Source organism: Salmo trutta, chromosome 21 (genome assembly GCF_901001165.1).
Source record: "Salmo trutta chromosome 21, fSalTru1.1, whole genome shotgun sequence".
NCBI lineage: Eukaryota > Metazoa > Chordata > Actinopteri > Salmoniformes > Salmonidae > Salmo > Salmo trutta.
In genome coordinates, this window is record NC_042977.1 from 8,919,682 (window position 1) to 8,934,860 (window position 15,179).

At 42.5% G+C, this 15,179-nt stretch overlaps 1 protein-coding gene across 3 annotated transcripts in view; it reads right to left on the bottom strand.

Moving 5' to 3' along the window:
- Positions 1 to 969: 969 nt before the first annotated feature.
- Positions 970 to 15,179, bottom strand: part of LOC115156615 (fibroblast growth factor 12) — a 54,828-nt gene continuing 40,618 nt past the window's right edge. For all 3 annotated transcript variants that reach the window (XM_029704117.1, XM_029704114.1, XM_029704116.1), the window contains 2 exons: positions 4,348 to 4,546; positions 970 to 3,264 (listed from right to left, as the gene is read on the bottom strand). In XM_029704117.1, coding sequence (XP_029559977.1) covers positions 3,152 to 3,264; positions 4,348 to 4,546 — 312 coding nt within the window. In that variant the 3' untranslated portion in view covers positions 970 to 3,151. The remainder of the gene's footprint in view (positions 3,265 to 4,347; positions 4,547 to 15,179) is intronic.

The following is a 15,179-nucleotide window of genomic DNA, read 5'->3' on the forward strand; positions in this document are numbered from 1 at the left end:
ACTCTACATGAAATAGAGTCTTTTTGGGGATGTTGTTATCAGGGGGAAGAATACAGTGCACAAGGTTATCAACAAGAACACAGCGGTACAATAAATAAGTGAAAGCTTTTGATAATGTATTTTTATTCTTAAACAATCACTAACTTCATTCTGATTTTTAAATATCAATGCATTTTTTTCATCTCACAATTCATAATGCATATATGCTTGAGTTCCATTTACGGTGAAATCATTTGCAAACAAACATAAATATAATATCTCTTTAAACAGTATTGAGCCCCTGCGCTATCGCTCTGGCATTTTAATTTTGTCCCCCAAAAGTGCTCTCTTAGTTCACTCGCATATCCCCTATTTTACTCTCACTCCCTATTCTTAACCCCTCATTTCTATCCTCCCTTCTTCTCTGCCAGCAGGTTATGTAAAGTACATCCTTTTGAGTCGTATGAAGTTGATGCTGATCCAAGGTCAGTTTTGCGTCCCTATCCCCTAATGGTTAAGGTTAGAACTGAGGGAGAGTAAGCCGATTACTAGATCTGTGCCTTTGGGCTATTTAAACTGGAGCAACTACTGCAGAACTGAGCCCAGCTCTCTCCTGATCCCAGTGGAAGACTTGTGCTGGTCTTCTGCCATGACTTGCCGCAGTTAATTGAGGAAGTGTCTGACATGACACCCTGACATCCCCTATCTCATGCCCTGGCCAGATCCCAAGACTTCCAGACCCCCCACTCTGCCACCAACACCCCTGACCCAACCCCCCCCCCCCCCAAGACCACACCTTTGGCCAGGCTTTGTGCATTAGGTGCTGGGCAAGGGTGGCCCGCCTTGTTGTCAGACTCCGTTCATTAGACTGGAGTGGGACTTCCTGAGTTAGACGAACGATAGGATCAGTGGACACGGTGACTTCTCCATCTTGGTGATGGGGGAGATTCCTCCCTGCCTTCCCTACTGGTTTAACCAGCCTTTTTACTCTTCGTATATATACAGCCACTCTCCTACATTTGATTTATGAAATGGCGGGGGCTCATTTCCACAATGCAGCAATCGGCTAATTTCATGGCTCACAAAACCTACTGAGATGGAAGCCATTGGGATGCCAGCCTGTAAGTACAAAAAAGTGAAACATTTACAGACTCTCAGGGCAAACGAACCTTCCGGCATCCAAATTTTGTTTTTGTTGGTTTTGGATGGCTGGGCTCCTTCCCGTTGCGTTGTGCTAGGTTATCGTTGATTAGTGTCGTAGGTGAAAGGGTAATGATGGAAGAGGATGAGCTCACAGGGGCTTCGTCGAAAATGATCTCAAAATACTTCCTTTGTTTCTTTTCCCTCATGGCCACAGATATAAAGAGACTAATTACATAAAACGAATGCGCTACACCCCATCAACCGATTGTGACATTTCGAGTCTGCTCAGTGTACTGATAACAAAGATAAAGACACAAGGAGAGGAATCATCTTAAGAGTATTGGGACGAATACTTGGATAGCTTTCACAATCACCTTAGCCCCAAGCAGCCTGAGTCCGCTGAGCCCTTACACAAGCCACAACAACGTGCCTTCCCAAGGACATTTTCATCATTTATTTGTACCGGCTAAAAGCATTCTCTGACGCACTTGGAAGAAAGTATTGTCAAAGCTCATAAAGAGGTGAAGTAGACCTGTTCCAAATAATCATGAAAGAATCCTTGATTGGCGGATGCTAGCCAAGTTTCCTTTTCTGGAGAGAATATTGCATTTCACCCTAGGATTGGCCAACCCAGACCTTATTAGAAAAAATACCCTTATTAGTACTGGGCACACCAAACAAAAACAACCAGAAGCTCTATCAATCTTTTTTCCTCCTGGCTATACCCACTTTGCCAGAGTATTGATAATATTACAAGGCTATCCTTTCCCTCTTGACCATTAAGTTCACAGGACTGGATCATTGAGAGTAATGGTGCGTTCGAATGGTCCTCGGAATCTGATATTTCCCAGTTGGTGAAGTTGTAAATACAACATGAGTGCTTTCAAGTGCTCTTCAACCAATGGCATTTTTGCTAGATGGCTAATCTAGCTAACGTTGCTTATGTTGACAATATGTCAAACTATATACCGTATGGATCCACCGAGCTACATTAATCAGATGGTTAAGGTTGTAAATGGCTTTCTTTTATCGTCTAGTGGTCGAAAAGGTGAAAGGTCAGTGATGAAACGTCACACCTCGTAAACTTCAGTATCTTCATTCTGGACCATGTTTCCCACTTGGAACTCAGACTTTGAGGGTCGTTCAATCATTATTCCTGGGTCAGGAACTCGTATTTCCAAATTTCCATCAGCACTCGAACGCACCATAATATGCTAGAGGACTACTATGAGGCTTGGTGGAGTAGCAGCCATATTGCTTTTAGTTGTCTAGTCCTGTCATATCAAAGAATATGTGGAGATAGGAAAGGAATCCAAGATCCACACAACCTATTCCACACCGACAGTACATCACCTGAGCAAAAGCCATCCCACTCACCCATTCCTGTTCCTACCGAGCCCACCAGCGACTTCTCATATATATTCATTCTTTACCCTCACACCAGTGTATGCAGTGTGAAAGTGCATTCAATGTCAAGCAATAAAAAATACCAACACTTTTTCATGTCTACAGTCTCAAATGAAAAACAGAATACCCATGATACTAAATTGGGATGAAGAGTTATCAACACATAAGTAATATTGTTATTATTGGACAACAGTAACACAATTAAGCATGTGAGGGTGCCATAGCGTTCATAAAATCAATGCATGGGAAATTGAACATGTCTTTAAAGCTAATTTCTCACAGCTTAAATTGGAAACGATAGATATTTGTATTGTGAAGAGACCACCATTCCTTTGTCACAGCTTTTTTTCTTCTTTTTTGCATAAAACGTAGGTCAACTCCTGATTGAAAATGTTTGTCGTTGTTTTTTTGTTTTCCTCTGGGTTTATCTTGATATTCGTCTAAAAGATTTTCACAGGCGAGTTCAGTTTTTAGTCATCTTGGGTGTAGCTCCTCCCCCTCGTGGCGGTCCATCCCTTCAGAGGGCATGGTGGTGAGGGGGGTCTGTAGCCTCTCTCCCCTCTATTTAAGAGAGGGGGGACACAGGCCCCCCTAGTGCCCCCCCACCCTTGGGGCCCTGCTGCTAGGAGTTCTGGTTGACAGCTTTCCCTCCGTTCATGGTGGGAGTCCCTGAGCTCTTCCTGGAGCGCTGTTTCTCTTCGATCTCATGCAGCGACGGCTCCCTGTACATACACACTGCAGACAGTGTATGTAGTAGAGGACGAAGCAGGAAGCAGTGGGGGATAGAGGAGAACATGGAGGACAAATAATGAGGAGATGGATGGGCAAACAGAGAGACAAAGTCAGATCGAGCTCAGGGACTCCCACAGAGTGTAGGAAGTTGCTCTTGGAACCTGTTTTGGTATAAAATATTAAATATCTGTCCTTACAAATGTAACTACCTGTGTTGGGTGGTTACTCTTTCACCATGGATATGTTTTAGGTAATTTTGAGACCTCAGGTACTGCTGGAATGTCTACTAATGGCATGTCCAGCGTTTTGGGAGTATTACTCAGGTCCTTTATAAACAGGTTGCTTATAAAGTATAGATAGTGCTTTCTTTAGATCAGGTAGCCTACTGCAAACGTCTAATATAAATAAGTATTTATATTAAACACCTTTTACATGGCCTTATAAACCAGCAATACATTGTTTAAAAACATGTTTATAAATGCATGAATAACTAGCTTACTGACATAAAAAAGTGTAGGAGTAATGAATACTAAAATGGTGGGCAGACTATTTCTAAAAAAACATATACATTATTTATTACCGGACATAATTATGAGGTGTTACCCACTTGTGTGAGTATTTAATTGGTTCCATTGTGCAAAGTAAATAAATACAGCTAAAGTATTTGACGAACATAGGTCAAACATTATCCCCCAGGGGCCATGTTTATAAAACTTTTTATGCTTAATATTAGAATGAGGAAAACTGTAGCGGCAGTGTGAGGAAATGCAATTTGTAAAATTAGTTTACACTAATAATGTTGTGTATATCACATAAAAGCGTTGCGTTTATAAATCATGAAATGTCATGCAAATCCAAGTATATCACTTATTTCCATTCGTCAAGTTTAAGATTTATAAATTACAATGTTGCTGTGGATTTCATCGTACGCACAATGTACGATCAAATCTGTGCATGAAAATGTTTTTTAAAAGAGGGCCCTGATTTCACCATATAGGGCTTGGCTTCAACCAACTTACTCCAGGCGATCAAAACCTGCAAAAGACAATACACAGATGAGATGGCAGATGCATTCAGATGCCTTACCTTCAATGGGCCTGGGGACAAAGTGTGAGGAGGGCTTGGTTTTCTTGACCCTGTTCCCCTTCATGACCTGGCCTTCCTTGGTAAGGCCTAGAAACCAGGCCCGACCGGACTCCTGCTGCCGGTACACAGTGGACGAGTAGATCACGTAGTAATTCTCAAACACCGACTCCTTAAACTTGCACTCCGGCGTGAACATTTCCTGTTTTGGTGCCAAACAACAAAGGGAGTTTGTTGTTAGAGTAATGTTCATGAAGTCGGATCAAAGTTCAGGAAGTCGGATCATGTTCAGTAGGGAACATCACCCAAAACGTTTTGCCAACGGAATTGGAAATCTGTGTTCTTATTAGACAAAGTCAGATTTCACTCTCACATTTCAAACTGTTTTCTCCCCACTGAACATGACGAGGCAAGTGAGAGTTGTTATTGCGGTAACGAGATGGTTTGAGTTACGAGACGTTGGTGATCCACAAGGCACTCGACAGACAAACGGACACAGGTCAACAGATGATGGAGAGATGGGCGGAATAGACAAGCCTATGAGAAATCGCTTTGGATTATATTGTTTTGAGGATGATATTGGGTAGAAGGCACTGCCGTCATTCAAATCCAACAAAACTCCATTGCCAAAAGGAGATGGAACTAGCTACTGTATGTGTGTTGACAAGGTTTGGTTGGGTTCTCTTGAATTGGTTTATCAGACTGTGTATGGTCCAGGTGAATGAGTTTGTTTGGAACTGCTGGGCTAAGTGATTCAGCAGTGTGTGTGGTGATATTTCATTCATCTCTGTCTCCTTCAGGGTTATGTGCCCTTTTAAGGATGTCCCTTTGACTGACAGCCCAATTCTGCTCACTGCTGGAGATGATCCACAGGCAAACTTGTGTGTGTGAGTGAGAGAGTGTGTGTGTGTGTGTGTGTTAGAGTCAGAGAGAGATGCATGTTTGTGCATTCAAGCCTCAATATGAATACGTAATATGTGAATAGGCGCGTGCATGAGACTGCATGGCACTACCTCACACTGTTTGCGTGAGTGCTCGTTTATAACACCTGGCGGTGTTTGACACGCGGCGGCAGTCTGAAGGACTCTCGGTACGTGTGGGGCGTGTAAGCCGGTCAGCAGGCGTGTGACTGTGGACAAGCCGCAGTGGGGAGTTGGAGTGGTCGGTTTTATCTGGACCTGATGACACTCTGTCAGAAAGCAGACGCCTCTCTACGTGGGAGGTCGCGGGGTCACATCCTTCCTGTCCCACGGTGGGCAACTCAGCCAGGGTTCCTCCACCTCCATCTCCCTTTTTCCCCATCTATGCCAAGGTCCCCTCACACCTTGCTCCCACACCCCCGAACCACCCCTCCCTTTGTCAACCACACTGACATATTCTGAAATCCCCTCCAAACTTGGCCACAAGGACATCGCTCTATTAATGTCTATTATTCCTGTAGCATAGCAGGGAAGGTTATACGGTACGTAGGAGGCTTCGATGGGGGAATGATCGAGGTGTGTATGGTGTTTGTTATCTTGTATGTTGTGAATGGGATGGTGATAAGAGGTGTGAGATTGTAAGGACATGAGCGTACATTGTGCACCAGTTTGTGGGGGAAAAAACAGGTATAAACAAAAAGATAAGAACCCACATTTGCATTAACACACATGTAAACAGGTCTTGTGCCGTGCTAAAAGTTGGCTCCTCTGCCAGGAATGCATAATGAAGAGAAGCTGTTACTAGCTCACCGAGGAGGGGAAGAAAAAAAAACACCCCGCCATTTTTCTGAGTAACAAGCTGTGCTTGGAGAGTTTAAACTGATTAAAAGGACGCTCATTTATATTCAGCCCCAATTCTGAAGGAGAAGGAAAGAACTTGTTAGTGAAACTGGGCACATGAGGGGGCTCTCACGCGCCTCCATTACGGGGCACTGGGGCAAGCTGGGTGGACCAGCCTGGAGCCCAGTGGAGAAACAGTGGAGAGCAAACAACTGGTAAATGCATGAAGAGCAGATATACACTCTAAGAATTAGTGGTGATTCGATGAACCCTAGAGATCCTCAAGGAACCCTGGAGTCATTCAAGGAACCATTCCAGAAGAAACCCTGGACTGGAGGCATGGCTTAGTAGGTGCGTGGCTTTCAGCTAGATCTTTTTAGGCCACCGGTGGGAGTAAATGTCCTTCCTGTTCTGTTGTATTGTTATCACATGTTAAAGTTGAACACTGACAGTTTTGCAGCTTCAAATCCCAAAATGTAAATAGTTACCACTTTATTACCATATGTATATCAGCAATGTTAACATTATGTTCAAACATGTAATATGTGTAAATATTCAAGGAAATTGAAAGCTGCAGTGTACAAACTTAACATGAGGAACAAGAATTACATTTACTGTAACGGGTGGCCAAAAGAACTAGCTGAAAAGCCACGCCAACAATAAGCCATGCCTCCAATCTTCTGATAGGCTGCCACCTCTACAATATATTATTTAAAAGGTTCAAAATTGAACCCTTCCATCATAAAAAAGGTTCCGGTTTGAACCTTTACATGGGGGTTGAACTGGAAAGGTTCCTCCAGTGTGGCAATGTTTAGAACCACAAATGGTTCTTCCAGGCTCCTTTACTTCAAAGAGTGTAGAGCACATAGACAGGACAGACAGACGAGAGATAGAAATAGAGCAGATGGACACAGAATGGACACAGAGTATACAAACAAGACCGAGGGGTCTGTACATGCGGAGCATCAACATATACCGTATGTAAACAATAGTCAGACTGATGCGTAGATATACGCACAGCGTGTGGTGCAAACATGGTAGACCAAGCGCACAGTAAGGGTAGAGAATGTAAAGTAGTTTGTGGAAAGACTGAGAGTGAATCCAGTTCAGTTAAACAGACTGAAATTGAATGCAGTTCAGTGTAAATAGATTAAGGCTGGGATGCGATCCAACAGCGCGTTGTTGTCAATGTGCCTTTTAACAGCAGTGTTCACAGAGATCGCATTCACAGGAAACGCTGTATATCTCAATCAACGCACAAACAGATTGATTCCCAGCCTAAGAGTGAATCCAGTTCAGTGTAAACTGACAAGAGAGTGAATCCAGTTGACTCACCAATATAAAATCCTGCGTTGCCTGACTAGCCCATACCTTTCCTCAGGCTTTAGAATTCCCCTTCTCGTGTTGAAACCATACAGCAATTGAAACGACATCAGAACATAAAGGCCCTTCAATTGAATCTGAATCGAGATTTGTTGTTCTGTGGGTCTGAATCCCCTCTACTCGGTATCATTACTATTCCAGCTCGGGGCTGTACCACTCTAGTCTAGACAGCTACCTCAGTGACATTGGGAGTGTGGGAACGACACAGAACCCACAAAGAGGACATATATTACACAGTTAATGACCAAACACACACACCCACAAACAGACAGACACAGACACACATGAAAACGGACACACAGAAAACGCACATATGCACACACACAGACGAAAACAGACACAAGCACACACACACACACACACACACACACACACACACACACACACACACACACACACACACACACACACACACACACACACACACACACACACACACACACACACACTCTCAGACTTTACAGTAAGGACAATTTTTATGGGGCTCCCTCTGAGAGACAATGAAATGAATAGTTCTGTTCCAGTGTTCTCTCTCTAACAGAAGGCCACCAGGCTACATCTCATTAGTAGCCGCAACACAGTCTTATCGCTTTATCAGACTGCAGAGCTTGCACCTTCACAGTAATCCTCTCCATTCCACATACTCACATCCGTCTTTGGTTGGAGAACAGAGGCACTGCACAGCACTCCCTCGCAAAAAAATGATATTTTCTCATTTGCGGTGTGGTGGCCCCATCCCTAAAAAGAAAATCTGGAGTCCTGCCTTCCCCTCCTCTCCTCCCTTCGGTCACTTCCTCCCCACAGCCTCCACTTTATGGTTTTACTGCGGCACAATTTTTTTGTCTCCGGCGGCACAGGCATAAATAAGAAGCAATAAAGTCAGTGGGTGACTGAGAGAACCAACGGGAACAATTTAGACACCATTTAGAAGGCCAGGTACAACAGGAGAGAGGGCAGATGCAGGGCGGGATTATCAGCAGTCTGTGTGTGTGTGTGTAAATGTGTGTGTGTGAGTTGCCTAATTGTATGTATGAGTGCTCGAGTGATAGGTTGCACATAAACTGTACGCTTTATGTGAGGCTTTGCGTTTATAAGGCTTCACTTTCATGTGCGCATGTATGTTGCTTGAGAGTGTAAGTGAGTACGCGCCCCCCTGTCCCTTAGTTAAAGATAGATGCTTTTTGAAATACAGCGAGCGAGTGGTTACTGCTGTGCTGCAAAGTAGGTCACAGTGAGTGTTATAAATAATGGAGATCTCCTCACTGGAGATGAACCCCCCACACATCCCAGCTCTCAACATCGGCATCACCCTTCAAACCAAACCAACATCAGCACTGTTGATCATCGTTCTGGATTCCAAGTCCATAGACTGTAGGACACCAAGACTAGCTACAGTACTCAACATCTACAGTACTCAACATCTGAACTACGTAATCTCACATCCACACTGTACTGACTGATAGTCAATAATCTCAATACTTCAACATATACAGTACTCAAAATAACACACAAAAAGCGAACGTCCTAAGTTTGTTGATTTCTGTTGAAAAAGTTGAAATATGGTGGCCGTTTTATAGTGCTGAGTGATTAACCGGTTTTTAAACAACTAATTGACCGACTTCAGTTCAATGATTTTAATTCCACTTTGCTCCGTTTTTTTTCTTCTGTGAGCTCAATGTGCCGTTTTTCTATAGAGATAAATCAGATCAAACCTGAACTGTGCGATGTAGTAGGGAGTTGTAGTTTGTAAGAGGCCAATATTCAACATAGTTTAACTACAATGACCATAATCCATTGTGCTCCTATCTACTTGTCCGGTCTGTGTGGAGCACTCAGCTACATTGCCGTGAAAAAGTATTTGCCCCCTTTCTGATTTTTGCATATTTTTTATACTGAATGTTATCAGATCTTCAACCAAAACCTAATATAGCACCATGCTTGACCGTTGGATTGAGGTTCTTACTGTGGAATGCAGTGTTTGGTTTTCACCAGGCATTATGGGACCCATTTCGTCCAAAAAGTTGACTCAAGTTTGTCAAAAAAGCACCTGGATGATCATCAAGACTCTTGGAAGAATGCTCTATGGACAGATGATTCAAAAGTATAACTTTTTAGATGACATGGGTCTCATTATGTCTGGCGAAAACCAAACACTGCATTCCACAGTAAGAACCTCATACAAACGGTCAAGCATGGTGGTGGTAGTGTGATGGTTTGGGGATGCTTTGCTGCCTCAGGACCTGGATGACTTGCTTAATAGAAGGAATCATGAATTCTGCTCTGTATCAGATAATTCTACGGGAGAATGTCATGTCATCCGTCTGTAAGCTGATGCGCAGCTGGGTCATGCAGCAAGACAATGATCCAAAACACAATCAAGTCTACATGAAAATGGCTAAAAAGCAACCAATTTGAAGTTTTGGAATGGCCTAGTCAAAGTCCAAACCTTATCTCAACTGAGATGTTGCGGCAGGACTTGAAACAAGCAGTTCATGCTTGAAAACCCACAAATGTCGCTGAGTTACAGCAGTTCTGCATGGAAGAGTGGGCCAATATTCCTCCACAGCAACGTGAGAGACTGATCAACAACTACAGGAAGTGTTTGGTTGGAGTCATTGCAGCTAAAGGTGGCACAACCAGTTATTGACTGTAAGGGGGCAATTACTTTTTCACACAGGGGTAGTGGGTGTTGCATAACTTTGTTTATGAAATAAATGAAATAAGTATGTAACGGTTGTGTTATTTGTTCACTCGTGTTCCCTTTATCTAATGTTAGGTTTTGGTTGAAGATCTGATAAAATTCACTATCAAAAATATCCAAAAGTAGAGACAATTATAGGAACAGTGCGGAGCAGACAGAGCAAACAGAGAAGAGAGAACGCGCGATCGACAGGGATAGAAAGCATTTGCTTCGCGAGGTATCTCTACCTGAAAATACAGGATCTAAGTGATTGATAGTTGATATTCATCACTCAAGTATGCCTTATTTACTTAGATCTCGTAAATAGTGATTTTGTCAGACAGTATAGGCAGCATCTCTATAGAGATGAGATGTCTTGGAATTAAATCATAAAGTAATGAAATAAAACTAGCAGTACTAGGCAGTCACTACCATTCATTGTATTTTTGTCCTTGTATTGTTTTATTCTGTGTTGTTACAGCATTCAACCCACATAATGCATAGTGCATTCAATGAAAAAGTCACAATAAAAAAAACACAAAAATTGAAAACGGTGATTATTGTTTAATAATCGAAACGAAACCGAAACGTGGTGATATTTACCTGGGATGAATGCAAAGAATCAAACCAAAAATTGTGCCACCTGCTGTCTTTGTTGAACAGCTGACATGATGTCATTTATGGTCTTAGGTGGAACCGGTTTTCTTGAGCATTGCAGCAAGTACCACTATTACCCAAACATTTCCCTAAAAAAAGAAAATTGCTATATTTAAAAAGAAATCAGGATAACATCCCACTCGCATGGTAGTGAGTTTGGCACATACACAATGGCAAACACTGAGTGTACAAAACATTAAGAGTAACTTCCTAATATTGAGCTACACCCCCCCCCCCCCCATTGCCCTCTGAACAGCCTCAATTCGTCGGGGCATGGACTCTACAAGGTGTTGAAAGGGATGCTGGCTCATGTTGACTTCTCACAGCTGTGTCAAGTTGGCTGGATGTCCTTTGGGTGGTGAACCATTCTTGACGGAAAAACCCAGCACCTGCTACCATCCCCCGTTCAAAAGCACTTAAATATTTTGTCTTGCCCATTCACCCTCTGAATGCTACACATACACAATCCATGTCTCAAATGTTTCAAGACTTAAAAATCATTCTTTAACCTGTCTCCTCCCCTTCATCTACACTGACTGAAGTGGATTTAACAAGTGACAATAAGGGATCATAGCTTCCACCTGGATTCACCTGGTCAGTCTATGTCATGGAAAGAGCATGTGTTCACAATGTTTTGTACACTCAGTGTATTTTACTTGCTCTGAAAAATGCAAGCCTCTGGCCAGGGGGTTAACTTAATTGCCTTCCATGAGGTGTTACCAATTACCAACTTAAGCTTGTATAAAACCACAGATGTCACTTTCTTTTTAGCCAAGCTCTGAAAACACAACATGTAAGCCCACAAAAATGATGTTGTTACACTTAACAATACATTTGGGGACCAGAAATGATCTCCAGGACAATATCCAACCTTAGAATATAATTGCTCAACTGAAAACATTTAACTTTCCAAGATACCCTCTTCAACACTGACCTTAACACCATCAAGCAACATCACACCGATCACTCAACACCCTTTCCCACAGATCAGTGCGGATCACCAACTCCCACTTTCATCCACAATTCTTTAACTCACACTCACACCCAGCTCTTCTCCAAGTTCACAGGCCAAAGAACCAAAGAAACACTGAATCTTCTTACCACTAGTCCCTATGGTCCGGAGCACAGGGGGGGGGGACCATAAAAAAAAAAGAGTGATGTGAGTGCATGTAAGTATCTCATTCGTGGTAGCATGAGCAGCATGCCTAATGCCAATCAGAGGTCAAGTTGACTACATTGTAAACCCCAATGTGGTGTCATTAGACAAACCTTGAGGAAACCACTTTGCACTTATATACCCGAGTACAGTTACTTAAAGTGATTTTGTAGTCATTACTCAAAATTATAATAGTCACTGTGAAATTAGTTTTTCATTATAATGAAACTCTTTATGAAAATACATTATGTGTCTTATAAGGCCTTAGTTTGAGGCCTAGCAACCTCAAAACGAATCCAATGGAGTTTCCCATCTTCTCAAAATAATCTCTGAATAGACTTTCCTAAAATTCCCAGATTTTCTCAAAAATCCTGGTTGAAGGATTTCCAGGAATATTCCAAACGGAATTTTGAAACCCTACTTGCATGTCACATTATGCTAGCTTGCAAAGTATTTGTGTAATTCCTGTTGGAATCCAGCCGGAGTTAGGGATATCCAACACTTGGAATTTTTATTCACCTGAACAAGATGGCGCCGATAGACATGGTCGCCTCGTTCCTGGCTCCTAAGCAACTTTGCATTAAATATATATGTTTTGTGTTACTTCTCATATTATTAGATCAGAAGGTTTTGGCATTATTACATACAGCCGGAAATAACTTTTGGATACTACGACAGCCCTCAAAGAACTTCACTGAACTTTATGCAAACTGGAAACCACATATCCTGAGACCGCATTTATTGTAGCTGGAGAGTTTAACCTCTCTGGTATAAGTGGGACGGTAGCGTCCCACCTCGACAACAGCCAGTGAAATTGCAGGGCGCCAAATTCAAAACAACAGAAATCCCATAATTAAAATTCCTCTAACATACAAGTATTAGACACCATTTTATAGATAAACTTCTTGTTAATCCAACCACAGTGTCCGATTTCAAAAAGGCTTTACGGCGAAAGCACACCATACGATTATGTTAGGTCAGCGCCTAGTCACAGAAAACCATACAGCCATTTTCCAGCCAAGGAGAGGGCTCACAAAAATCAGAAATAGCGATTAAATTAATCACTAACCTTTGATGATCTTCATCAGATGGCACTTACAAGACTTCATGTTACACAATAAATGTTTGTTTTGTTCGATAATGTCCCTCTTTATGTCCAAAAACCTCAGTTGAAATTGTCGCGTTTAGTTCAGTAATCCAAAGGCCCAAAGCGCGCTCTCAACATCCAGACGAAAAGTCAAAAAAGTAAAATAAAGTTCGTAGAAACATGTCAAACGATGTTTAAAATCAATCCTCAGGTTGTTTTTGTCATAAATAATCAATAATATTTCAATTATATGCATATCCTAGCTTCTGGGCCTGAGTAGCAGGCAGTTTAATTTGCGCACGCTTTTCATCCAAAATTCCGAATGCTGCCCCATACCCCAGTGAAGTTAACAAAGGAAATTTGAGGGAAACGCTACAGCAGTTTTACCAACACATTGCCTGTGCTATTCACACATGAAAAACATTGCTACTATCCCTTTTGGGACGGCTACAAGGCCCTCCCCCACTCTCCCTTTGGCAAATCAGATCACGCCTCCATTCTGCTCCTCACTTCCTATAGGGAGAAACTCAAACAGGATGTACCCATGGTAAGGACTGTTCAATGCTGGTCTCCACTGGATATCATAAGGTGAATGCACCAATTTGTAAGTCGCTCTGGATAAGAGCGTCTGCTCAATGACTTAAATGTAAAATGTAAATGTTTCACCAATCGGAATCCATGCTTCAAGACTGTTTTGATAATTCCGGACTGGGATATGTTCCAGGTTGCCTTTGAGAATAACACTAACACAAACACTGACACGGTAACTGAGTTCATCAGGAAGTGTATATGGGATGTTTTTCCAAACCAAAAAAACATGGATTGATGCCAGCATTCACAAAAAACTGAAAGCGCGAACCACTGCATTTAACCACGGAAAGGTGACTGCTAATATGGTTGAGTATGAACAGTCCAGTTATGCCCTCGTAAGGTAATCAAACAGGCAAAACTTCAGTACAGCGACACAGTGGAGTCACAATTCAACGGCTCAGACATGAGATTGTGTTAGGGACTCTAGACAATCACGGATTATAAAGGGAAATCGAACCACGTCGTGGACACCGATATCTTTCTACTGGACAAGCTAAACACCTTCTCCACCCGCTTCGAGGAAAACACAGTGCTGCCAATGTGGGCCAGCGCCTCTCCCGAGGACAGTGAGCTCGTTCTCCATGGCTGACATGAGTAAGGCATTTAAGCGTGTTAACCCTCGCAAGTCTGCCGGCCCAGACGACATCCCTAGCCACATCCCCAGAGCATGCGCAGACCAGATGGCTGGATTGTTTACGGACATATTCAATCTCTCCCTGTCCCAGTCTGCTGTCCCCACTTGCTTAAAGATGTCCACCATTGTTCCTGTACAAAAAAAAAATCTAAATAAAATGTATTTATACAGCCCTTCTTACATCAGCTGATATCTCAAAGTGCTGTACAGAAACCCAGCCTAAAACCCCAAACAGCAAGCAATGCAGGTGTAGAAGAACGGTGGCTCAAGAAAGCGAAGGTAACTGAACTAAATGATTATTGCACTGTAGCACTCACTACAGAGTTCCAAACTGCCTCTGGAAGATACGTCAGCACAATAACTGTTCGTCGGGAGTTTCATGAAATGGGTTTCCATGGCCGAGCAGCTGCACACAAGCCTAAGATCACCATGTGTGTCACGTCCTGACCAGTATAGGGGTTATTTGTTATTGTAGTTTGGTCAGGACGTGGCAAGGGGTGTTTGTTTTATGTGGTTCAGGGTGTGTTTTGTGTATGTGTTTAGGTAGAGGGGTATTTGATTTATTAGTCCGGGGTTTGTTAGTCATTGTTCTATGTTAATATATTTCTATGTTCTATCTAGTCTTTTGTATTTCTATGTTTAGTTAATTGGGGTTGGACCTTCAATTGGAGGCAGCTGGTTATTGTTGCCTCTGATTGAGGGTCCTATAATTAGGAGTTTGTTTTCCATGGGTTTTTGGTGGGAGATTGTTCTTGTTTAGCTGTTTGCCTGACAAGACTGTCCAGTTTGTTTGTGTTTTGTATACGTGTTTTCCTTCTTCACCAATAAAAAAAGAAGATGAGTGTACATTTTCCCGCTGCGTCTTGGTCTCTACCCTACGACGCCTG